The sequence below is a fragment of the Octodon degus genome, unplaced genomic scaffold (assembly GCF_000260255.1).
Source record: "Octodon degus isolate 3935 unplaced genomic scaffold, OctDeg1.0 scaffold00050, whole genome shotgun sequence".
Taxonomy (NCBI): Eukaryota; Metazoa; Chordata; class Mammalia; order Rodentia; family Octodontidae; genus Octodon; species Octodon degus.
In genome coordinates, this window is record NW_004524626.1 from 5730349 (window position 1) to 5753418 (window position 23070).

The window sequence follows — 23070 nt, forward strand, 5'->3', positions numbered from 1 at the left end:
ATATATATATTTAATCTTTTATTTATTTGGTTCAGAGTGTCACTATGCAGCTCAAACTTGTAGTGATCCTCCTGTCGCAGCCTCCCCAGCACTGGGATTACAGGCATGTGCCACCATGCCCAGTTTTGGTGGCCAACATGGCATGTGGTACTGGGGATCGAAACCAGGTCCTTATACTTGCCAGGCAGGCACTTAGAACACTGAGCTATCTTCCCACCCCAAATTCACTGCTTTTAGTGGGGCACAATGGCACATGCTTGAGATCCCGCTGGGAGGCTGAAGCAGCAGGGTCGTCAGTTCCAGACTGTCATGGATAACTGGTGAATTTGCAGGACTCTGTCTGAAAATACAAAGTTGTAAAGGCTGAGAATGTAGTTCAATATGAAAGCCCTGTGTTTCATCCCGACTCTGTCTGCCTGCCCCAGCAGGAACACCTGGGTCCTAAGGAGTGTGTCACTTGCCCAGAGTGGATCCCTTGGGCCAGTCTGAGTGGCTTGTGTGATCAGGCTTCACCTCATTTGCATTTTTCTTTCTGCAAACTTTCTCTCTACAAAGCTTTTTTTTTTTTTTTTTTTTTTTTTTTTTTTTTTTTTTTTTTTTTTTTTTTTTTTGATAGAACCGGAGATTGAACTCAGGTCCTTGTGCTTGTCAGGCAAGCGCTTATTCTATTGAGCCATCTCCCTGGCCCTTCTACAAAGCTTTTAGTCTTTTCTTTGGTACTGGGGTGCTTGCAATTAACTATATCTCTATCCCTTTTTATTATTTTACTTTCCACCAGAGCCTCACAAAATTGCTAAGTTGCAAAGGCTGGGGTTGAACTTGTGATCTTCATGCCTCGGCCTCCCAGAGTGCTGGGATGACAGGTGTGAGCCGTCACATCTGGCTCTGACTTTTTCTGTATTTAGAAATTCTTTGTATATGGAGGACATTGGCCCTTTGTGACACAGATTCTATTTTGATGGCCACTTGTCTTTGAACTTCCCTTATAGTTTTTTTTTTTTCTTTTGTATTAAGGATTGAACACCCAGCTACATCAGAAGCCCTTTTTATTTTATTTGTATAAGTGTCTTGCTAAGGTTCCCAGGCCGCCCTCCTCTCCAACTTGTGATCCTCCTGCCTGAACCCCTACCCCGAATTGCTGGGGTAACAAATATGTGCCCAACTTAGGCTCAGATTTTTTTTTTTTTTAATGTATTTGGTACAGGATCTCTCTACGCAGCTGGGACTCGTAGTGATCCTACTGTTTAAGTCTCCCCAGCGCTGGGAGACTGGTCTTGGTGGCCAGCTCAGCACACCCAGGGATGGGGACAGTGCGGCATGTGGTGTCAGGGATCAAACCCTGATCCCTGCATTTGCTTAAACAGACTCTTAGTCCACTGAGCTATCTCACTGGCCCTGATTAGGCTCAGAGTTTTTTGTTTGTTTGTTTTTGTTTTGCTCCGAATGCCTTCAGGGCAGGTTTGGCTGGCTTGAGTTGTGGGGATCAAACCACAGCAACCTGAACCTGACTGCTTTGTTAAAGCAGCCACTTCAAGAACTGAGCTAAGGGACAGGCCCCCTAGGCTCAGATTTTTTCACACTGTGTCCAACAAGTGCTACACACAGTAGGTGCTGGATAAACAATTCATGCAGGAGCCATCATTTATCTGCTTGCTAGAGGAAGAAGATGCTTAATGCCTTCTTTTTGGATGTGGCAGGCACAACATAAACTGGCTGTGCACAGTAGGTTCTGGTCCCTGTTTGCTATATTCCGCAGGAGTGCAATATGTGCCTGTTGTAGCCACCCAGCTCATAAAGAAATTCACTTTTCTTGTAGTACTTTCTGTACAGACCCTTAGGTCCTCGGCCCCTTTGGATTTTCCTGGTTCATAGTGTAAGACAGGGTTCAGGTCCATGCGACTGCAGGTGACTCATGTACATGAGTACCTTTTACCTTTTGCTAAAATCCAGTCTATGGGGATCCGTTTCTGGAATTTTTTGTTTTCAGTCCTGGGGAATTGAGCCCAGGGCCTTTGTACTGAGCTCCATCCCCATTCCCTTTTTTATTTTGTGAGACAGGATCTGCTAAATCTCTTAAATTGCCCAGGCTGGCATCAAACTTCAGATCTTGCCTAAGCCCCCCCTGCCCCGCCCCCCAGAGTGCTAAGATGACAGGTGTGCACCATCTCACCCAGCTTGGATCTTCTTGGTGCCAGCAGTGGGCCCCAGAGCTGCATGCGTGCGAGGCAGACGCTCACCACTGAGTCAGACGCCAGCCCTGCTTCTGACCCCCGCTGCGCCAGCCCAGTAGTGACTCACAGGTCCCGCCTCCCTGCGCTCATTTCTCATCTGATTCCTGCTGGGTTTTGCTAACTTGTTCTTCTAAATGACCTTGACTAGCTTCAGTTTTAAAAATAAACAAACCTTGTCCTTTTTTTTTTTCCTCTCAGTACTGGGGATGGAACCCAGGGCTTTCACACTGAGCTACATCCCCAGCCCTTTTAAAGTTTTTTGCTTTGAAACAGCATCTCCTTAAGTTGCTAAGTTACCTAAGCTGGGCTTGACTCCGGATGCCCCTGCCTCAGGTTCCCAGAGTGTTAACCTTGCAGCTCTGGTCCCTCTGGTTAAAGCTGTGCCAGGCCATCTCTCCGGGCTATGTCATGTGAACACCTCTGCCCATTCATGAGCTTTCTCCAGAGTGCTTTTATTTTCTTAAAATCTGTTTGGTTTTCTTTGTTGTTGTTGTTGTTGTTGTTGTTGGTGGTGGTGGTGGTGGTGGTGTGTGTGTGTGTGTGTGTGTGTGTGGCCAGCTCAGCCTACCCTGGGGGCAGGGCTGGCAGGCATATGGTGCCAGGATTCAAATCATGCAGCCCCTGCACTTACCTAAGCTTGCCTGAGCAGGAACTTTAGACCACTGAGCTATCTCACTGGCCCTGATTTTATTTTCTTGGTAATGTCAGATTTTCTTTCTGTTGAAACATGTCTTACAGAAAAGGCCCACATTACTGGAGCACAGCTGGACCTATGGTAAATTCCCTGGTAATGTCAACCACATCAAAGACAGACCAGTGTCTGTCAACCCCTAGGGGTTACCTTGCTTGGGCAGCTATCACCCCGACTTGTGCTACAAGGTCCTTTGTTCTTTCTTCCATCCAGTTCTTGAGATACTGCTGTGTAGTTGAGGCTGGCCTGGAATTCACTGTGTACTCCGGGGGTGCCATCACATCTGGCCACTTCCTGGATTTGTTCAGATTTTCTAGGTTGTGTCATCTGCCCACACTCACCTTCCTTCTCAGTTCTCCCTAACCAGCTTTTCTCATCCGGTTTCTCTGACTAGTCCTCCTACATGGTGCCAGGGTAGGGCCCCCACACTGCTATCCTGTGCCTAGCCTTGCTGGCAGAATCACTGGCCTTGTCTGTAGAGCAAGATGCTGGCTGCTAGGCCACAGTACCGGCCTGAGGTCTGAGACACCCACCCATCCCCACTAAGGCAGGGTGACACAGAGCCTCCTCCTGCCCACTCTGCCCCATAGGAGATTGTCAACTTCAACTGCCGCAAGCTGGTGGCCTCCATGCCACTCTTCGCCAACGCCGACCCCAACTTCGTTACGGCCATGCTGACCAAGCTCAAGTTTGAGGTCTTTCAGCCGGGTGACTATATCATCCGCGAGGGCACCATCGGCAAGAAAATGTACTTCATCCAGCACGGCGTGGTCAGTGTGCTCACTAAAGGCAACAAGGAGATGAAGCTGTCTGATGGCTCCTACTTTGGGGGTGAGGACTGGAGCCACTGTGGGCTGCAGGGGGTAGGCCGGGCAGGACTGGGGCACATCTGAGCCACTTTCACTTGTCTGCAGAGATCTGCCTGCTCACTCGGGGCAGGCGCACAGCCAGTGTGCGTGCTGACACCTACTGCCGCCTCTACTCGCTCAGCGTAGACAACTTCAATGAGGTGCTGGAGGAGTACCCCATGATGCGGCGTGCCTTTGAGACGGTGGCCATCGACCGCCTGGACCGCATCGGTGAGCCAGGGCATACTGACTAGCTGGGGACTCCTCCCTTTTGCATGGAAGAGGAGCTGGGGTGCCTCAGGCTATGTGCAGTTCCTGCTCACTTGACAAATGTTTGCTGAGGGCAAGGGGACAGGGTGTGCCCGGAGGTCACGTCATACCAGACAGGCATGCCCTTAGGTGGCCAAGTATGGTGGTGCACACCTGTAATCCCAGTACTTGGGAGACTGAGGGAGGAGTGAATTCAAGGCCAACCTGGACGGCAAAGACAGACCTTGTCTCAAAACATGAGTGAGCCATAGGGGAAGTTCTCAAAAATATGAGTGAGCCATAGGGGAAGTTCAAACAGTAAAGCAGAAGTCCTAGGAAGCAAGGTTCTAGGTGGGGCATGGAGAAGCTGTTTGGATTCCCATTCTGGGGTCCAACACCTTGGGAGGAAGACAGTGGTCAACGTGGTAGGTGCATGTGGCCTTAGGGACAGGGAGAGTAGAGCTCCCACCAAGAAGCAATTATGGCTGGGAAGGATGGGGCAGGGTGTGGAGGCTTCAGAGGGCCTTCTGAGATGCAGCAAATACACCACACATGCTTGTCTGCTGTCCGTGGGAGGTGCTCAGCATGCATGTGAGCAGTGGGCACCTGGCCCTGGACAGTGCTGCACACAGTAGGCATGCAGCACACAATCACATGCAGCAGGTGTGTATACACAGCTGGGTCTCCATGTACTTGCTGCATGCAAAACACATTCCATGTTTGCTGTACTAAGTAGGCCTGAGGACTTGCTTTCAATATGCAGGCATTTCTTGTGCTTGCTACACATAGCAAGGCTCTGCCTGGAGAAAGCAGGCACTGAGATCTGCTCCACACACACTTGTTGCATTGCAGCAGGCGCTCAACATCTGCCTGCTCCACACCACAGATCTTCAGCTTGTACACACTGGGCACTTACATACTTCTCTACACGGGCAGGCACTGCAGGTAAGCTTGCTGCATACAGCAGGGGCTCTACAGCTGCTTCCTATACATTGTAACTACCACACAAATGCAAGATGCATAGAGCAGGATCTCAGTAGCTGCTTGTTCGACACAGCAGAAAATCTGCATGTACTGTATCTACATACAGCAGTCGCCCAGTGTGCGATTGTTATACACAGCCAGTGTTCCGTGTAGCAGGTGCCGCACTCACCCGGCTCATCCTGCTCCTAGGCAAGAAGAACTCCATCCTGCTGCACAAGGTGCAGCATGACCTGAGCTCAGGCGTGTTCAACAACCAGGAGAACGCAATCATCCAGGAGATTGTCAAGTATGACCGCGAGATGGTACAGCAGGCTGAGCTGGGCCAGCGTGTGGGGCTCTTCCCACCACCACCGCCACCACAGGTCACCTCTGCCATTGCCACGCTGCAGCAGGCAGTGGCTATGAGCTTCTGTCCACAGGTGGCTCGCCCACTTGTCGGGCCGCTGGCACTGGGTTCCCCGCGCCTTGTGCGCCGTGCGCCCCCGGGGCCAGCACCTGCTGCTGCCACAGCTTCCTCACCAGGGCCTGCACCTGCGGTCAGCCCCCCGGGTGCACCTGCCAGCCCCCGGGCGCCGCGGACCTCGCCCTATGGCGGCGCACCCAGCTCACCTGCGGGCCCCCACACGGGGCCCACCTTGCCTGCGCGCCGTCTGAGTCGTGCGTCACGCCCGCTGTCGGCCTCACAGCCCTCGCTGCCCCACGGTGCACCCGGCCCAGGGCCCGCGAGCTCGGCGCGCCCGGCCAGCAGCTCCACGCCGCGCCTGGGGCCTGCGCCCGCTACGCGTGCTGCTGCCCCCAGCCCGGACCGCAGGGACTCTGCATCACCCAGCGCCACCGGTGGCCTCGACCCGCTGGACTCCGCGCGCTCGCGCCTCTCGTCCAACTTGTGACCCTCGCGCGCTGCCCCGCGGGCCACCGGCCGGGCGGGGCCTCATCCAGACCAAAGCCATGCCCTCCCCGCCCGCCGCGCAGAAGCCATAGAGGGACGTAGGTAGTTGCATCGGACGGGCGGCGGGCAGTCCTCACGCCCGGCTGTCCCCCCATTGTCCACGCCCATCTACATTGCCCCGCCCTGGGGGCAGCCGCGCCGCCAAGCGAGGGGCTCCCTTCACCTCGGTGCCTCAGTTTCCCACCCCCCTGCCGGAGGCGGGGACAGGGCCGACCCCTGGCTGTGAGGAGATGGCTGCGGAGGCCGCACGACTGCCCTGGTAGGTGCCCGCCGGCTTCCCACTGTCCCTTCCGCGCTCACGCAATAACCGGCCCGTCCCCGTCCTGTGCGTCCTGCCGTGACCGCTCCCTATCCCCCTCCTCCAGCACCGGCACCAGGGGTGGGCATCCCGGCCACTCAGGCCGGGTCCCCGCCGTCGCGATGAATGTACTGACAGCCGAGGCAGCAGCGCACACAGCGGCCCCCGCGCCCCATTAACCCTCGCCCCCATTCCGCGCAATAAACGACAGCACTGGCGCCCGGCGCGCCGCGTCTCATTGCTCAGCAAGGGCGCACACAGTCCCCTGCACAAAGCAGCTCCGTGGGTGGCGACAGACTTTATTTACACTCTTCATGGGGCGCCCTGAGATAGCGGGCAGGGCCTGCGTCAGCTGAAGAAGTAGGTGGAGCCCTTCACCTGCTCCAGGTCGAAGTCTCCTGTGGAGAGCCAGGCTGTGCATGAACAGGCAGGCACGTGTGGGAGGAGGCCGCACCACCCACGCGGGCCTTTCTGTACCATACCTTTCTGCGGCACAGATCGCAGCGTCTCTAGCAGCTTGGTGGTGTGCGTGTGGCCTGCCCCGGGCTCAGTGCTGGAGGAGGGCACGGTATAAGGCCAGGCCCAAGGGTCGAATAGGGGCAGGGTTAGGGTAGGGGTAGCGCTCACCTGTCTGTGGGGCAGAAGCGCCTTATCAGGAAGGCAGACAGGTCCTCCAGGATGGGCTGGCTGTGCAGCCTCACGAACTGCTCACGGCATACCTGTGAAGGCATGCCAGGCGCCTCAGTGAGACAGGGACCTGAGCAGCAGCCAGGGGACACATAGGCTGGAGACCAACGCACCTGATTCATGACGGGGATGTCACATGCATGTGTCCAGAAGCAGTCGTGGACAGAGACGAAGGTCAAGCCCTTTCTGCAGCATGAGGGGTGCCCGTGAAGGGGGTGGGGTGCCAGCCCTGGCCCCTCCCCATGCACCTCTGGCTCACACCCTTAGCTCACCAGTCCCTACAATCTACTTGGAGGAAAAGGGTCAGCTCACAGCCTGGTCTGCCACATAGGAGCACGTTCTCCACCACCCACAGCTCCATCCCAGGCCACAGCTGTTCACACCGCTCCAGCTCCTGAGACCCAGGACGACTTCCCTCTTCCATGTTCCCTGGGGACCTCGCCCTCCCCAGGACAGATGCCTCACTGCCTATGGGCCTTTGCACATAGACACTCCCCAACAGATAAGCAAGCACAGAGCCCACCCTGCCCTGACCCTGTGAACAGTGTCCATCTGCTGGCCTTGGCCTGTGGACAGCAAGGGCCTGGCGTGCCACGGTGGCACAAGGACAGCAGGGCCCACCTGTAGCAGTGCAGGGCTGTGAGCATCATGTGGCAGGAGTCCAATGAGTGGATGAAGTTGGGCGGGAAACCGTTCTTCTGCTTCAACAAGTTGGGCTTCCTGGGGAAGAGGCCAGCCGGGGCTGGGCTGAGCGGAGCGGAGCTGGGCCGGAGCTCCCTCCCTGGAGGTCACCCAGGCCCAGGCCCTCGCTCACTGGCTGGTATCCACGGAGCTGTTCCAGGTGATGCTCTGGAGGCCGCCTCTGATCTGCAGTTGGGGTGGGCAGTGGGATTATGAGCTCTGTACCAGGCCCAGATCAGGGACAGCAGCCAGAGAGTACACAGGAGCTCACGTACCACCAGCTTGGACTCCTGATGATAGGGCTGAACAATGGGGATGCCCAAGGGTGTCACCCACTCCACGGCCGAGCCAGTCTGGGCAATTAACCGGGCACTCTGGGTCAGCCAGCGCTGCGGGACACAGGCACCAGCTCAGTTCACCCTCATGGGGTAGGCCTGAGCTGGGCAAAACAGATGGGACATGCTGACATACCTGGATGGTCCGGGTCCCTGAGAACATCTCCTGGAGGCTCTTGAAGACCAGGTGCACAAGGTAATGGGAGGCCTCCCACACAAAGACCTGAGGACAAGGTGGGGTCTGTACCTGTGTTTCCCACACCCAGCCTGGAGCAGTGGATGGAGGACCCCTTCCTCAGCCAGGCCCAAAGCAGGGGCCTCCAGGACCCTGTCATTCCTAGAGAGGGAAGCCACAGGACCTGCCAACCCCAGAGTGGGGCCACTGTGGCCACTTTCAGTGAAGGAACAGGGCCTGGGACAGCAACAGGACAGATCAGGTGGGGCTGGGGTCTCATACCTGTGGGAAGTCTCTGAGCTCACGGAGGCGCTTCTCAATCTGCAGGCGCCCACCGTAGACGGTAACACCGTAGACCACGGTCATGACTGTCTGCTTCACCACCTTGCGGCTGATGAAGCCCTCTAGCACCTGAGCCACCTTTACGCCTTGCTGCGCGTCCTGAGCGCGGAATACCTCCACCTGTGGTGGCAGTGGCAGCAGGCAGTCAGTGCTGTGAAGGAGCAAAGTCCTGGCCTCCTGTCTCACCCCTGCCCGGGGTCGAGCTCTATGTTGTAAGGCTGTGGGGCCACCCACCTGTGCAGCCACCCCACTGTACACATCCTGCGGCTCATCCGAAGGCATCAAGTTGACAGAAGCAGCACCCACACTGTCACGACCCAAGGCGGCATAATGCTGCAGGCCATTGCAGGAGCCATCCTGTGTGGGGATAGCTGTGACCCAAACAACTTCCCCCATCATCTGTGTCTGTCCCCCACCATGCAGGGAACTAGAGAACACATGCAAGCATGGACACCCCCAAAGCTAGACTTCCAACCCAGTATACAACTGGGGAGCCCACAGTGGAGCTACCTAGCACCCACCTGATGAACAGGCAAATGGGAAACATAGGCAGTGGGGTCTGGGGACCGCACAGCCTGGGCCACCTCCATGCAGCAGGCCAGTGTCTGCCAGGGCTCCTCAGCTTCCATCCACCACTTCCGGCCCTGCAGGGGATGCGGGAGGCCAAGACCAGACTGTAGGCTCAGCTCAGGACACAAGCAGAGAAAAGGGACTCAAAGAAGGGAAAGGACTGGACATGTGCCCCTGGTTGTGAAGCAGGACAGGAAAAGTAGAGAGGTAGCCAGAGCCAGAGTGGACAGGGGCTATAAGGGTCAGAGGAGACAGGAGACAGTCAGGAGTGGGAGTTCAGCGCACCGTCATGGGACAGTCAGCCGAGTCCAGGATGTCATCCATCACAGTGTCAGCAAAGGCCAAGCGGGCGCGCAGTGGCTCACGCTTCTTGAGCCCAGTGAGGTTAACCAGGTGGATCTTGAGCCAGTTGAGGCCATGGGGACCAAGAGGGCGGCCCTGGGCAAACTCCAGCAGAGACCTCGCCAGGTCGCTCCCCAGGTGGTTGAAGTGCGGTGGGCAGGGATAAGTGCGGCCACGGAAGTCCATGTTGTGTGGAAGCCAGAACACTCGGTCCCTCAGGTGCTGGGCCAGCGACAAGCGGTACAGGGCCTCCTGCCGCAGCCCATGCATCTCACGTGCAATCTTCAGGCAGCGGGCCACCTCCTGCCGCAGCTGGGCCTTGCGCTCTGGTGGGGCATTGGGTGGTAGGTGGTCCACCGGTGGGCGTGGTGCCTCAGAGGTGGGTGGGGGGACACCCAGGCGAGTGCAGCCCTTGTTGTGGAAGACCTCCAGCACCAGGTCCAGGATGCGCCCATTGACGCGCCAGGCGCAGTTGCCCAGTTGTGTGAGGGCATCTAGGGCGCCATGCAGCTCAGCAGGTGGGCAGTTCTCCAGCAGGTGCAGGTGCTGCACTGAGCCCTCGACAGAGCGTATCAGCTTGGTGGCGCTCAGCAGGAAGCCTCCAGCCTGTGACGAAGTCCAGGGCAGCGGAGGGCACAGCATGGGCATGTCAGTCGCCTCAAAGATCAGCACAGGCTCCGCAGCATTCTCCAGCAGCTTGATGAAGGCTGGGTGTGGCCTCAGGAGGCCGATCTAGGGGAGCCAGACAGGTAGGCAATAAGACCCTGGCTCAGACTGCCGACTGCCACACACCAGCTGAGAGCGAGGTGACGATGGAGAAGCAGCGCCTGCAGGCGCAAAGGGACCCCTGGGTAATGCCCTGCAACCTCATGGCTGGGAGCACCTGGCCCACGCACCTGGCGGACGCCACGGAAGGTGTACACATGGTACAGCACTGGGACCGGCTGGGAGGTGCTCTGGGGGGGCGCCAGGCTGGATGGCAGCTGCACTGACTGCACCAGGATCTCCACAAGCAGCTTGCCCAATGGTAGGAGCTCTGTCAGGGGCCAGAGCTGTGGTGGCAGCGGCTCAGGCGGCCCCAGTGCTTCCCAGTGCTGCCGGGGCAGGCGGGGGTCAGTCATCTGTGGGGACAAGTCAGACCTCTGACCTAAGCACCCAGCCGCACCCAGTTCACACCTGGGGAAACAGGCCTGGGCTTCTGTGCCTGCTCTGGAAAGTCAGGGAGAAAGAAGGGAGAAGGGGAGAGAGGCACCTGGCTGTCAGAGGCAAGCAGCTGCAGGTACTGCGTGTACCGCTGCTCCAGCACTTGCAGCTGGCCTCGGCGCTGCCTCTGCTGCACAGTGTGCCGCTGGAAGGTCTGTACGGCCAGCCGGTGTACCACATGCACGAATGGTTCGCCCTGGGCAGGCAGCGAGAACAGAAGCTGGGGGCACAGCAGAGGCATTAGTAGCTGCCCCCCAGCCCTGCCCCCACCCCCAGGAATAGGGTGTCACCTGTATGAGCATCTGCACCAGCTCGTCCTCGGGGAGCACACACAGGAAAGGGTACAGTGTGAGCCGGCCCTGGTGTGTTGCCTCGGCCAGGTGGGCCTTGGTTGCCTGCAGCTTGTTGCGCAGCTTGGCCTCCCATGTCCTGCGCAGGGTCTCCAGGGTCTTCCGCTGCAGGGGTCAGGGATGAGGCTGGTCACATAAACACACAGGCCAGTGGGAACAGTGTTCCATGTTGGGCTTATGGGACCTGTGGCACAGAACCCACGCTTACCGTCGCAAGGGTCTCCTGGGTGGGTGACAAGACCTTCTCCACAGACTCGACTTGGACCTTGCTGGCCAGCTCCACATTTAGCTGCTGCTGGAACATGGCCTGTAGGGTCTCTAGGGGGAGGTGCAGCCTTGGGTAGGACACGGGGCCTTCCTGTGGGTACAGCAAGAGGTGAGCCCAGGGAGACACCCAGCTTGCCCTTCTTGTATGGCCATGGCCTTGCCTCCTGCCAGTGACTCTGGTCTGTTGCCCAAGGGGTCAGAACCAGAGGCTGCAGTTCTGGGTCCCTGGATGCTGGATATTTTCTTTGCACACCTGACATGGTATGGATGTGTAACTTTCCCAAAGCAGACAAGCTAAGCTAAAAATTGGAGTAAGAGCTGAGTGTAGTGGCACACACCTGTGATCTCTGCCCTTGGGACGCTGAGGCAGGACTCACGGCAGGACTCTGGACTATATATCAAGACTCTGTCTCAAAAAACAGGGGTGGGACAAAAAGCCAAGTGTGGTGGTGCATGCCTATTGTCAGCACTGGGGAGGCTGAGACAAGAGGATCACTGACAGTTTAGGGCCACATTGGTTACACAGTGAGTTCAATGCCAGCTTCAACTACATCTGCCCACAGCAGCCAGAAGGTAAAATTGGCCCAGGACCATCCAGATTGGAATATTACTCAGCCAGGACAAGAAGACAGCTGTGACACTTGCCACAGCAAAGACAGACCTTAGGAACACTGCACAGCGACAGATGCCAAACACAGAGGACACAGAGTGTGGGCTTCATGGACAGGAAACCCTCAGGGCAGGCGAATCCAGACAGGAAGTAGCCTTATGGGTGCTGTGACTGGGGAAGGGATGGGTAACTCTCACAGGGAAGGGGCTTCTTTTGCTGCAAATAAACATTTTGGATTTAGGCAGTAGTGGCAGCTACAGGGCTGGATGACCACATCCAAACCCTCTGAGAAATAATACTCTAAAAAGGGTGGCCTGGAAGGCCGGGGAAAGCTACCTCAGGAACAGATAAATCCTAGAGCCACCTACCTGGTGACCCCTAGTGGTGAGGGTCACACCCTGCCCATACCCACCCCGTGCCACCCTAAGGCTGAAACTGGCTCTGGCTCCTTGAATGTGCATGAAACAGGGAGGGAGGAATCCAGAGTTGGCAGCAGCCAGTGTGTTCCAAAGAGTAGGGTGACCTGTGTGCTGCACTGGGGCTGCCACTCTGCCTGGGCACAGGCTCTGCCCAGCTCACCTTGGCATAGACTTCGCTGAGCAGCACTGAAGTGTTAACTTGCGGTGAAGGCTGTGGCGGGCGGAAGTTGGGCTCAGCCTTGAGCACAGCCCGCAGCAGCATGGCCCTCTCCTCATTAGAGAGGGTCTCCTCCAAGAACAGCTGCTCCAGCTGCAGGCCATCCTGGGCCATCTGCTCCAGACACCTTCGGGCACAGAGAGGCACACAGTGGATGGGCACGCTGAAGCCCACCCCAGGGGACCTTGTGTACACTTCTGGCTCACTCTGCAGGTCTACGTGAGCCTGCTGTGCTCTGGGACAGCACCATCCACTTACCTTTGGATAACGGCGACATCCTGGTCCACCCGCCCCATGCACTGCAGGATGGAGGCGTAGGACAGCAGGTCCGGGGTAAAGCTGCTGTGCTTCATCATCGTCAGCACAGACACGAGTTCTTTGTAGGCACCCTGGGGACACCATGCCAGGGTAAGGGTCCCAGGGACAGTACGAGTCTCCTCACTTGTGCTACTTCCAACCACTGATTTAGGGTGGGGGACTGAGGCAGTTAAGTGGACAGATGGGCCCACCTAACATCGCCAAGAGGTATACATCTCTCAGCGCAGCAAGGACTTATTAAATTATTTTCTGAGCCAGGTGTGGTGGTGCACAACTATAATTTCAAGGAGGCTGAGACAGGAGGATCCTTGTGAATTCAAAACCAGCCTGGTTTACAAAGAGAGCTCAGGGCCAGCCTGAATATACAGTGAGACTGTCTCAAAAAGACAAAACAGACAGACAAACAAACCAAGCAAACAAATAAAGGCTTGGATAGGTCAAGCCAGAAAAAATGCCATGGGGACAGAATGTCCTTCCCTTTTTGATCACTTTCAAAACTTCATGTGACATACTTGAAAAGCCTAAAGTAATTATCAATATAATGAACAAAGGATTTGTGATGGGGCTCACCTGTCATCCTACCTATGTGGGAGGCAGAGGCAGAAAAGCCCAAGCTCAAGCTCAACCAGGACAACTTTCTGACTTAATAAGATCTTGTCTCAAAACAAATGACCAATTCCAAAACTTGAACTTTGGGGACACAAGGCAAGGGCTGGCACATAAGGGACAGGGCAGGTGTCCTCCCACAAGGCCCTTACCTTGCGAGCCCAGCCGAGCATGACGGTGTTGTACATGGCCTGGGTGAGCAAGCACTGCTTGTGCGGCCGGGCAAGGTGGCTGACCAGCATGTGGTGGGCCAGGGCCACATGCCCACTGGCCAGACAGCACTCGAGGAAAACCTGGAGCCTCTGTTGCTGTGCCTGCTGCTCCAGGTTCAGTTTCAGCGGAGCCCGTGTGTCACAGCCACTCAGCTTCTGAGAGGTCGCCCATGGCTGTGAGGGCACCCACTCCTCCCAGGTGTCCTGCTCAGTCTCCGTCGCAGCTCCCTTCCGCCTGTATTTCTTGCTGGCCTGCTGCTTGCTCACCAGCTGACGCTCAGCAAGTGATGGCTGGGCCAAGGCTACATGCTTGGCCTTGGGTGTGGCTGTGGACATGGCCTCAGGCTTGGCCTTAGGTACAGCCATGGATGTGACTGTGGGTTCAGCTGTGGACATGGTTGTGGACTTGGCCTGGGCCTTGGGTGTGGCTGTGGACGTGGCCACAGTCTTGGGTGCAGTCATAGGTATGGCTTTGGGCTTGGGGTTGCTGCTGGGTACAGCTGTTGACCTGGTCACCATAGGCGCAGCCAAAGTTATAGATGTAGCTGTGGCAGTGGCCACAGGTTTGGTGGAGGGCTTGTCTGTGGCCATGGGCTTGACTATGGCCATAGGCTTGGTGGTAGCTGTGGAAGTGGCCACAGGTTTGGTGGAGGGCTTGTCTGTGGCCATGGGCTTGGCTTTGCCCTTGGCCTTAGCCTTGAACTTAAACTTGGGCTTGTACTTGGGGGCTGGGAACTGACCATGCACCTGCAGTTTCTCCTGCAGTAACTTCTGCCGCCTCTGCAGCACCTGCTGATCTTGGTCCAGCTTCCTTGCCCAGCCCCCACTGACCTTTGGCTGGGCCTTTGTAGGTGGTAGGATGCCACCAGCTCTGCCACCGTCAGCTGGGACTCGAGCCACCTCCACCCTTTTCACTGTCACTTCAGACACACTCTCAGCCTGTAGCTGCCGCACTCGGGCCTCCAACACTGAAAAAAGCATGGGGGGGGAGTTGCTCAGTGTCAGAGCAGACGCCCCAAGTAACAAGAGCCACTGTGGCCACATCTCGCTTCCCAGTATGGCCCTGAAGTCATGCTTATACCTGTCCCCACCCTCTTGGGTCATCTCTGGAGTCCTCCTCAGCCAGCTCTCCCACGTCTCTCCATCACTGGTCCTTCTTTCTCCAGGTACCCAGGCACAGCCCCTGGCACCTCCTGCCTGACCCTGCCCCACGCTACACCTTGATCCTGGTCTGCCCCTCACTTGTTCTGCTCCAGCGCTGCTGCTTCACTCTGTTATCTCAGGGCCTTTGCATGTTCTCTGCCTCTCCCTGAACACTCAGCTGGCCCTGAGTTGCGTATTTCCAGTCTTAACTGTGACCCACTGAGTGCAGACCCGCCTGGCTCATCCTCACACTGCTGCTTTGCATCTTTGCTGGGCTGTTCTACACCACCACAGACAATGCCACTGCCTGGCGCTGAGCTGCTACTCCTGGGAGACAGGCAAGCCCGGCTCCTGCATCTCCGGTCACTTTTTGTTGCTGCTGTATTTTGGAATTTTTTGAGATGAGTTCTAAGTAGCCTAGGCTGGCCTTGAGCTTGTGATCCACATGCCTCACCTTCCTGCTGTGGGGGTTACAGGTGTGCATCACCACACCCAGCTCCAGTCATGTTTTTATCAGGTGACCATACACAATTCTGTTTTAGGTTTCTCTTTAAAGATCCCTTAAAGGGGCCCAGGGAGATGGCTCAGTGGAATAAGCGCTTTCTTGGCAAGCACCAGGGCCTGAGTTCAATCCCCAGTTCAGCCAAAAAATAAAAATAAAGATCCCTTAAAGAAAAAAAAAAAAAGACCTCTTCTAGCTGGGGATATAGCACAGTAGCATTAACACCTGCCTGGCAAGAACAAGGTCCTGAGTTCAATGCCTAGAATCAAATAAATAAAAGATCCCTTCTTGGTAGGCACAATGACACATGCCTGTAGCCCTAGTACTTGGGAGGCTGAGAATCACCTTGAGTTTGAGGCCAGACTGGGCTACAGAGTGAACTGACAGTAAGCCTAAACTGCATAGCCAAATTTTGTTTTTATGTATTTAGTACAAGGTCTACAGGGTCTCACTACACAGATCAGATTCATAGTGATCTTCCTGTTTTCAGCCTGCCAAGTGCTGGGATTACAGGTACAAGCTACCACGCCCAGTCTCAATCCAGTCTCAGCGTGCCCTGGGGGTAGGCTCCAGCACAGAATGCTGGGATCGAACACCAGTCCCTGCATCTGCCTAAGCAAAGGTGCTTTAATCCACTGAGCTATCTGGCCTCTGGCTGGCCCTCCAAATTGTTTTTTTTTAAATAGCCAGATTGGTTTTTGTTAGAGAGATCACATACATGGCGTGCCTGCCCCACCCTTAGGTGTGCTGAAGGCCACAGAGACCAGGCATAGTGGTGTATGCCTGTAATCACAGCACTGGGGAGGCTGAAAACAGGAAGATCACTAAGAGTCTGGGCTGCACAGTGAGATCCTGTACCAAATGTGGAAGGAGGGAGGGAGGGAAGAAGAGGAAGGGAGGGCTGGCAAGCGATCGAGATCGAGATCGAGGGGGCCAGGGAGATGGTTCAGTAGAGTAAATGCTTGCCTGGCAAGCGCAAGGACCTGAGTTCAATCCCTGGTTGGGGGGGGGCAGATTGATTGAGTACAATAAATTTTTAAAAGGGGATGTGATGCATACTCCCATAATTGCAGCACTCGAGAGGCTCAGGCAGAAGGATTGTTCTGAGTTCAAAGCCAGGGCCAGAGTTCAATCCCTGGTTCTGCCCAAAAAAAAAAAAAAAAAAAAAAAACCAGCCTGGGTTCCATAATGAGTTCAAGGCCAGCTGAACTACATAATGAGACCCTGTTTCAAAAAACATTTCTAAATTTTTTTAAAAGCCCTTGTTTAATATAACACGCTCATTCACTCATGGTGAACTCATGAGCTACAGCTCTGGAACTCATGTGTGAATGGAGCTGATCTAACAACTTCATTCTCTCCTGAAGGACTACATGTCAGCGCCTCTTCACATGGGGCCCATTCTACACAGCAATACTGCTGGGCATGGTGGCACAGCTCTACAATCCCAGCACTCTGAAGGCCGAGGCAGGAAGATCACTGCAATTATAAGACCAGCTTGGACTACACAGTGAGTTCAAGGCGATCCTGGATTACACAGTGAGATGCTCTCTCAAAACACCAACACCAGGCCAGCTGTGGTGAAGCACCCGTGTAAGCAAGTTTGAGGTCAACCTGGACCACATAGTAAGTTCAAGGCCAGCCTGAACTATATAACCACACCCTATCTCAACAACAACAACAAAAAACAAAACAAATCAGAAAGACCAACACATGAAGTCACAAACATGCAAGAAACTTGCACTCCTGGTTGCGCCAAAAAAAAAAAAAAAAAAAAAAAAAAAAAAAAACATGCATTGAACATGTCATATAACCTGGGTGTGGCAATACACACCTATAATCCTAGCTCTCAAGAGGCTGAGGCAGGAGGAGTACCAATGAGTTCGAGGCTTGTCAGGGCTACCCAGTGAGTTCAAGCCAGCCTAAACTACCTAGTGAGACCTTGTCTCAAAAAAAAAAAAAAACATGTCACACAAAGGACCCTTGTTTATAATATAAGCACAGGGAACACAGGCCAGCACCTCGTGGTGACCCAGCCAAATGCTCCTTCTGTGCAAGGAGTGGTTTCCAGGTGGCACACTCATGTGAGTGGGCATGTAGGTGTGCAAACACACAATGCTGGGGTAGCGAGATCCAACTATACCCACTCTACACTCCGCCTCCTCACTTAGACCCCAGCCCAAGTGCCACAGGGCAGCACTGGAAAGGGCTCAGGAGAGACTTGTTTTGCAATGAAATGAACAAATAATAGTGATTTTTGGTTCTCACAATATTCCAAATCTCACATGATTTCTTTCAGTAAAAAAGTGGATGGAAAGCACAGAGAAGGAAATGAGACAGACGTGGTAGGGATTTCTCCAGGGGAGGTAACAACTGAGCGGAGGCCTGGGAGGTGAGACGTCAGAGCCACCAGGAAGCAGGGTAGAAGTATGTGCAAAGGCCTTAGGGCCGGAATGGCCCATTCCTCTCTGACAGAAAGGCTAGAGTTGGCTGCTGCAGGAGGTGGGTCCGTGGCCCACAGAATGGAGAGCTGTGAATTCTGCTCAGGAGAGGACAAGCTGGAGAATAAATGATTTTTGGGATGTCCCTCTGGTTAGATGATGAGTCTGAGCCTACTGTAAAACAAGTAGGCAGGTAAGACAGGGAACCCTGCTGTTGAGGGTGGAAGGGGACTGTACCTTTCTTTGCTCTCATATGTTAGACTTTTCTATAGTTTCTTACACTATCAAGTTCTCCCTACAGGCTCCCTTCGCCTCCCCGGCTGACTGCCTCCTACACTCAGAATGTGGACATGAAGGGGAGCCTAGGTGCTCGACACTAACCTGGACAAGAGGGAAGAAGCACAAAGACACCACGCCTCCCTCTGACCACAGGCCCTTGGTCACCTTGTCAGATGGATTTGGTCACCCAACCTTTAAAGCAGATTTGGGCGCTTGAGGTTCAACTCAGTTTTACATGTGCAGCTACACATGCCTACGGGGCTAATTTACAGCCTCACCTATCTCCCTAGAAGCAGGAGCCCTAGTGGAGTTCTGAGGTGGGAGAATCAAGAGCCTGGAGCCAGCCTGGCACATGACAAGAGCCAGGAGGACACACGTGGGATTCCTCAGTCAGTGCCACCCTATGTCACCATCCCAGTTGACCCTGAGGACCACACCCTGAGTCTCAGGCTTGTCTCTGTATACTAGGTAGCCTGTTCCCTTCTTGTGGGGACCCTGGGGTCGACCTCAGCAAAGGATGGAGCGCCACTCACCTTCCAGCAGTTCCACACGGCTCCAGTCCTTGAGGCGTTCTTGCTCACAGGGACTGGCGGACGAGTTCATTCTGGGTCCCCAGAGACCACCGAGGATCCCTGGGGAGAGACGAAGGAGGATGAAGGGAGCCTAGGGGTCCTTCATGGACAAACTGCAACGTCAAAGAGCAAAGGGGCCCTAAAATCAGTGGGAACTGTTAGCTGTCAAAGGGTTTGGGGTCTTGGACCAAGAGTCAAAAGTCAACATCCTCTGCGGAGTGGACTCCCCTGAGGAGGCGGGGCGAGAAACTCAGGTCTATCCTTGAGGTTCTCCAGGCTTCTGCAGGGCAAAGGGTAAAGGTTGGGAGATTCTGGCCAGAGAAAGTCGAAGGTCACAGCCTTGCAGCAGAAGAAGCAGAGGCTGAAAAGTCGCCCCAGACCGTGAAACCAGAGCTAGGTTACCTTCTTTGGCCGTGGTGCAGGGGTGGCCCGGAGCCCGCAGTGCCCTGCTGAGCTCCGCGGCACCTCGGCCCCAGCGCAAGGCAGCCATGCTGCCCGCCTGGGCGCCTGCAACGCGCATGCGCTTACGGCGCCTGCTGAGAGTTATGGTTCAGCGGCCGACGGTAGCTGTGAAGGGTCACATAGCCCGGAAGTGTGTCACCAGAACTACAATTCCCAGGAGGCAGCGGAATAAGAGTAAGCAAGGTTTTCGCTTGAGAAGCTTTCTGATTGGTTCTTCCCCAAACCCAGGAGAGGGCTGAACCCCCTGTTGCCTTCGCAATTTAGGTGCATCTAAGGCCATTGTTGGAAGGTCCAGTATCTGGTTTGGATTTGGGTTTTGGTTTTTTTTAAAGCATACTCACCTGAGAGATTGAGGAGGATATCAGAAAATGGAAAGATATGCTTGTTCTTCTGTAGGAAGAACCAATGTAGTGAAAATGGCCATACTTCCAAAATTATTCTATGGATTTAATGTATACCCAATCAAGATACCAACAGGATATCTCATGTAATTACAGAAAACAATCCTAAAATTCATTTGGAAACAAAAGAGACCTAGAATAGCAAACACAACTGTGGACAAAGGCAAGGCAGGGGCCATCACAATCCCTGACTTGAAATTATACTACAAAGCTACTGTGATAAAAGCAGCGTGGAACTGGCAAAAACAGACTCAGAGATCAATGGAACAGATTAGTAAATGCAGAAACAAAGGATCGGACCGGAGAGATGGCTCAGTGGAATAAGCGCTTCCAAGGCAAGCTCAAGGGCCTGAGTTCAATTCCCCATTCCGCAAAAAAAAAAAAAAAAAAAAGTGCTTCTCTAGTAGATGCAGAAACAACTCCAGATATATTCAGGCCCTTTATCTTTCCCCCTCCCCTTTGTCTTTGACAAAAGTGCCAAACACATTCATTGGAAAAAAGATAGCCTCTTTAATAAGTGATGCTGGAAAAACTGGCTTTCCACACAATGATGACAATTAAAACTAATCCATGTGTTTCACCATGCACTAAACTAAAACTAAAATGGGCCAGACATGGTTGCGCACACCTGTAATCCCAGCACTCAGGAGACTAAGGCAGGAGGATCCTTGCTAGTTTGAGACCAGTCTGGGCTACAAAGTGAGCTCAAGGCCAGCCTGCATTACATAGCAAGACTTTGTCTCTAAATAAATAAATATTAAAACAGAGACACGAGGGCTGGTGAGATGGCTCAGTGGTCTAAAGCACCTACTTAGAACAAGCTTAGCAAAGCACAGGGACTGTGGTTCAATCCAGCAGCACCACATGCCAGCCAGCCCCGCCCCCCCCCCCGTGGGCTGAGCTGGACACACGCGCGCGCGCGCACACACACACACACACAAATAAAATTTAAAAAAAAGACACTAAATCTGCTGGAAGATAGAATAGGCAGAACTCTTGAAGAAATTGGTGGAGGCAAAGACTTTACAAACAAAACTTTATGAACAAAATAGACGTTATGATAACACACAGGAAATGCCACAAAGAATCAACACTGGGGTCTTATCTTATTCAAAAGCTTTTGCATAGCCAAAGAAGTCACCAATGGAGTGAAGAGACACTCCACAGTGTGGGAAAAAATTTTCCCAGCTGTTCCTCAGACACAGGATTACTATGAAATCCATATAATAAAGTAAAAAAAAAAATCAGACTTCCCAAATTCAAAGATCCAATCCAAATATGGGCATCTAAGATGAATAGACATTTTTCAGATGAAGTAATACAAATGGTAAATAAATATATTTTTAAAATGTCAACATCACTGGTCATTCAAGAGATGCAAATTAAAACAACACTAAGATTTCATCTCAGCTCAGAAAGAACCGCTATCATCAAAAAATCAATCAATGACAGATGCTGGAGGGGCTGTGGGGAAAAGAAACCCTTCTCCACTGTTGATGGGTGTGCAGGCTGGTGTTCCCCAAGTATTTTCTGCATACACTCACTCAAAAACCTAAAGGAACTAGAGGTTCCATTCAAGCTAGCTATTCCCCTTCTTGGTATCTTACACAAAAGAAAAATATAAATAAAGAAAAGCATCATGTCACTGCAATATACATGTACCTGTGTTTACAGTGGTACAGTGTGTAACAGCTAAATCTTGGAAGCAGCTCAAGTGCCCATTAAACAATAAAGAAGATATTTCTATGCAATGGAGTGCTACACTGCTGTAAAGAAGGATAAGCTTGAAACATTTCCAGCTAAATGGATGCACCTTGAGCCTATATTCTTTTTCCTTTTTGTTTTGTTTTGTTTTTGTACTGGGAATCAAACTCAGGACCTAGCTAGGTGGCAGGTGCTGTGCTACTGAGCTAAGTCCTCAGCCCCTTGAATCTATACTCTTAAGGGAAATGAATCAGACATATGTGTTTATTTATTTATTTTTTATTTACTTGGTACAGGGTCTCACAATATAGCTTGGACTCAAAGCGATCCTCCTGTCTCAGCCTCCCCAGTGCTGGGATTACAGATGTGCACCATCATGCCCTGTTTCAGTGGCCTGCTCAGTGGCACAGCATGTGGTACCGGGAATCAAACCTCAGTCCTCGCACTTGCCAGGAAGGCACTTAGACCACAGAGCTATATCCCCAATCCTGACACGACGGTATTTAAATGTTTAAATACTGCATTATTTCTCTGCTGTGAAAAACCAAAAGTGTAAATAAGGACCAAAGTGTAAAATAGGTATTGGGAAAAGGAACGAAAATGAAAATGTTTAAATGAGAAAGGGAGCAGGAGAGGGGAGAGGAGGAAAGGAAAGAAGGGACAAGAAAAGTATAGAAGAATATTGATAAAGCTTTTGTGAATAAGGAAGGGAAGAAGAGTTGAAGGGAGGGGAGGAGAATGGGGGAAAAGCAAATGACATTAGGTACAGTACGAAGTCCCTATGTCGAATGTGATCATTATGTATATCTAACATGTACCAATAAAAACATTTAGGGGGCCCTGGTGGGCTGAGCTGGCCACACACACACACACACACACACACACACACACAAATGAATAAATAAAATGTTAAAAAAAAAAATTTAGGGGCCAGAGAGAGGGCTCAGTGGAATAAGCGCTTCCCTGGCAAGCGCAAGGGCCCGAGTTCGATCCCCGGTTCTGAAAAAAAAAAAAAAAATTGGGCTGGTGAGATGGCTCAGTGGTCTAAAGCACCTACTTAGAACAAGCTTAGCAACCCAAAGGGACCACGGTTCAATCCCCCAGCACCACATGCCAGCCAGCCCCGCCCCCACCCAAATAAATAAATAAAATTAAAAAAAAAAGTTATAAAAAAAAATTAAAAATATAAATTATACTCACCTAACAATTAGGATGATACTTACCACTGTTCTAAGTTGTTTAGTAACTAGTGGCTGTTTCTTGCTGTTTGCTAGATCAAATTCCTACCTCACCAATTCCTGTAACCCTCACCAATTCCTGTCTGCAAAGTTAGCTTACAGAGATGATTTAAAGGAAACTAAATGGGCTTTAACTTCTTGTAACTTCGGGCTATGCAAGGCTCCCTGCAGGTATTCAGGTGCAAATTAACCAGAAACTGAAAAAAAAAAAAAAAAAAGCCCCAGGAAATATAGTTTGAGTCGTGGTCCCAATCACTCTAAAAGCAGTATTTTGTGTCAGACAATGAATTTGTTTACCAAACTGAATGTGGTCAGACAATGAATTTGCTTATCAAACCCAATGTGGTTCCAGGTTTTAAAACCCCTTCCTGCTTCCTGGGCTGCGGCCTTTGGTCCTCTCCTGCGTGACAGCAGACCTGGGGCCCTGAGCTCAGTAATAAATGGCTTTCCAAATTCCAACCTGGTTGATCTGGTTCCTATCCTGAGTGACCCATAACAATGAAAAGGGGCATCGAGTCTCTTAGACTGCTTCCTGTTGAACGGGGGTGTCATCTTGGTAGCAAGGAGGGTTGGCAGGATGACAGTTTATGCCCATGTAGAAGGCAGGGCCAGGTGTTTTAGCCAGGACTACAAGTTCTTCATTAGAAAGCTAGCATCCGAGGGGCCAGGGAGATGGCTCAGTAGGATAAGTGCTTGACTGGCAAACGCAAGGATCTGAGTTCAATCCCCGGTTCCGCCAAAAAG

At 53.0% G+C, this 23070-nt stretch overlaps 2 protein-coding genes across 2 annotated transcripts in view; one reads left to right on the forward strand and one right to left on the reverse strand.

The window, feature by feature from the left end:
* The window catches only part of Hcn2 (hyperpolarization activated cyclic nucleotide gated potassium and sodium channel 2), a gene marked incomplete at its 5' end in the record, with an annotated part of 22478 nt that extends 16131 nt beyond the window's left edge, over window positions 1-6347 (forward strand). Inside the window, 3 exons of the mRNA XM_004632905.2 lie at window positions 3513-3753; window positions 3837-4001; window positions 5193-6347. Of these exons, the coding sequence (XP_004632962.1) occupies window positions 3513-3753; window positions 3837-4001; window positions 5193-5893 (1107 nt within the window). The remainder of the gene's footprint in view (window positions 1-3512; window positions 3754-3836; window positions 4002-5192) is intronic.
* Window positions 6348-6539: 192 nt separating this feature from the next.
* Polrmt (RNA polymerase mitochondrial) lies at window positions 6540-19024 on the reverse strand. Its single transcript, XM_023716903.1, has 21 exons — window positions 18924-19024; window positions 18483-18581; window positions 13525-14552; window positions 12707-12837; window positions 12392-12575; window positions 11144-11293; window positions 10876-11040; window positions 10635-10805; window positions 10279-10503; window positions 9326-10114; window positions 8992-9114; window positions 8705-8827; window positions 8411-8590; window positions 8090-8176; window positions 7894-8007; window positions 7752-7804; window positions 7559-7657; window positions 7051-7123; window positions 6878-6969; window positions 6733-6803; window positions 6540-6648 (listed from the first exon to the last, which is right to left on the reverse strand). Exons 1-21 carry the CDS (start codon window positions 19009-19011, stop codon window positions 6599-6601), a joined length of 4095 nt encoding a protein of 1364 aa, XP_023572671.1. The 5' UTR covers window positions 19012-19024; the 3' UTR covers window positions 6540-6598.
* Between the last annotated feature and the right edge of the window lie 4046 nt (window positions 19025-23070).

What these genes read in the sequence shown, in the direction of transcription:
- Polrmt (XM_023716903.1), bottom strand. Translation starts at nt 19,011, where the DNA reads ATGGCTGCCTTGCGCTGGGGCCGAGGTGCCGCGGAGCTCAGCAGGGCA. An exon ending in CCCATTTGCCTGTTCATCAG is followed by an intron (nt 8,828 to 8,991) that starts GTGGGTGCTAGG and finishes ATCCCCACACAG; the next exon opens with GATGGCTCCTGCAATGGCCT. An exon ending in ACATCCCCGTCATGAATCAG is followed by an intron (nt 6,970 to 7,050) that starts GTGCGTTGGTCT and finishes ATGCCTTCACAG; the next exon opens with GTATGCCGTGAGCAGTTCGT.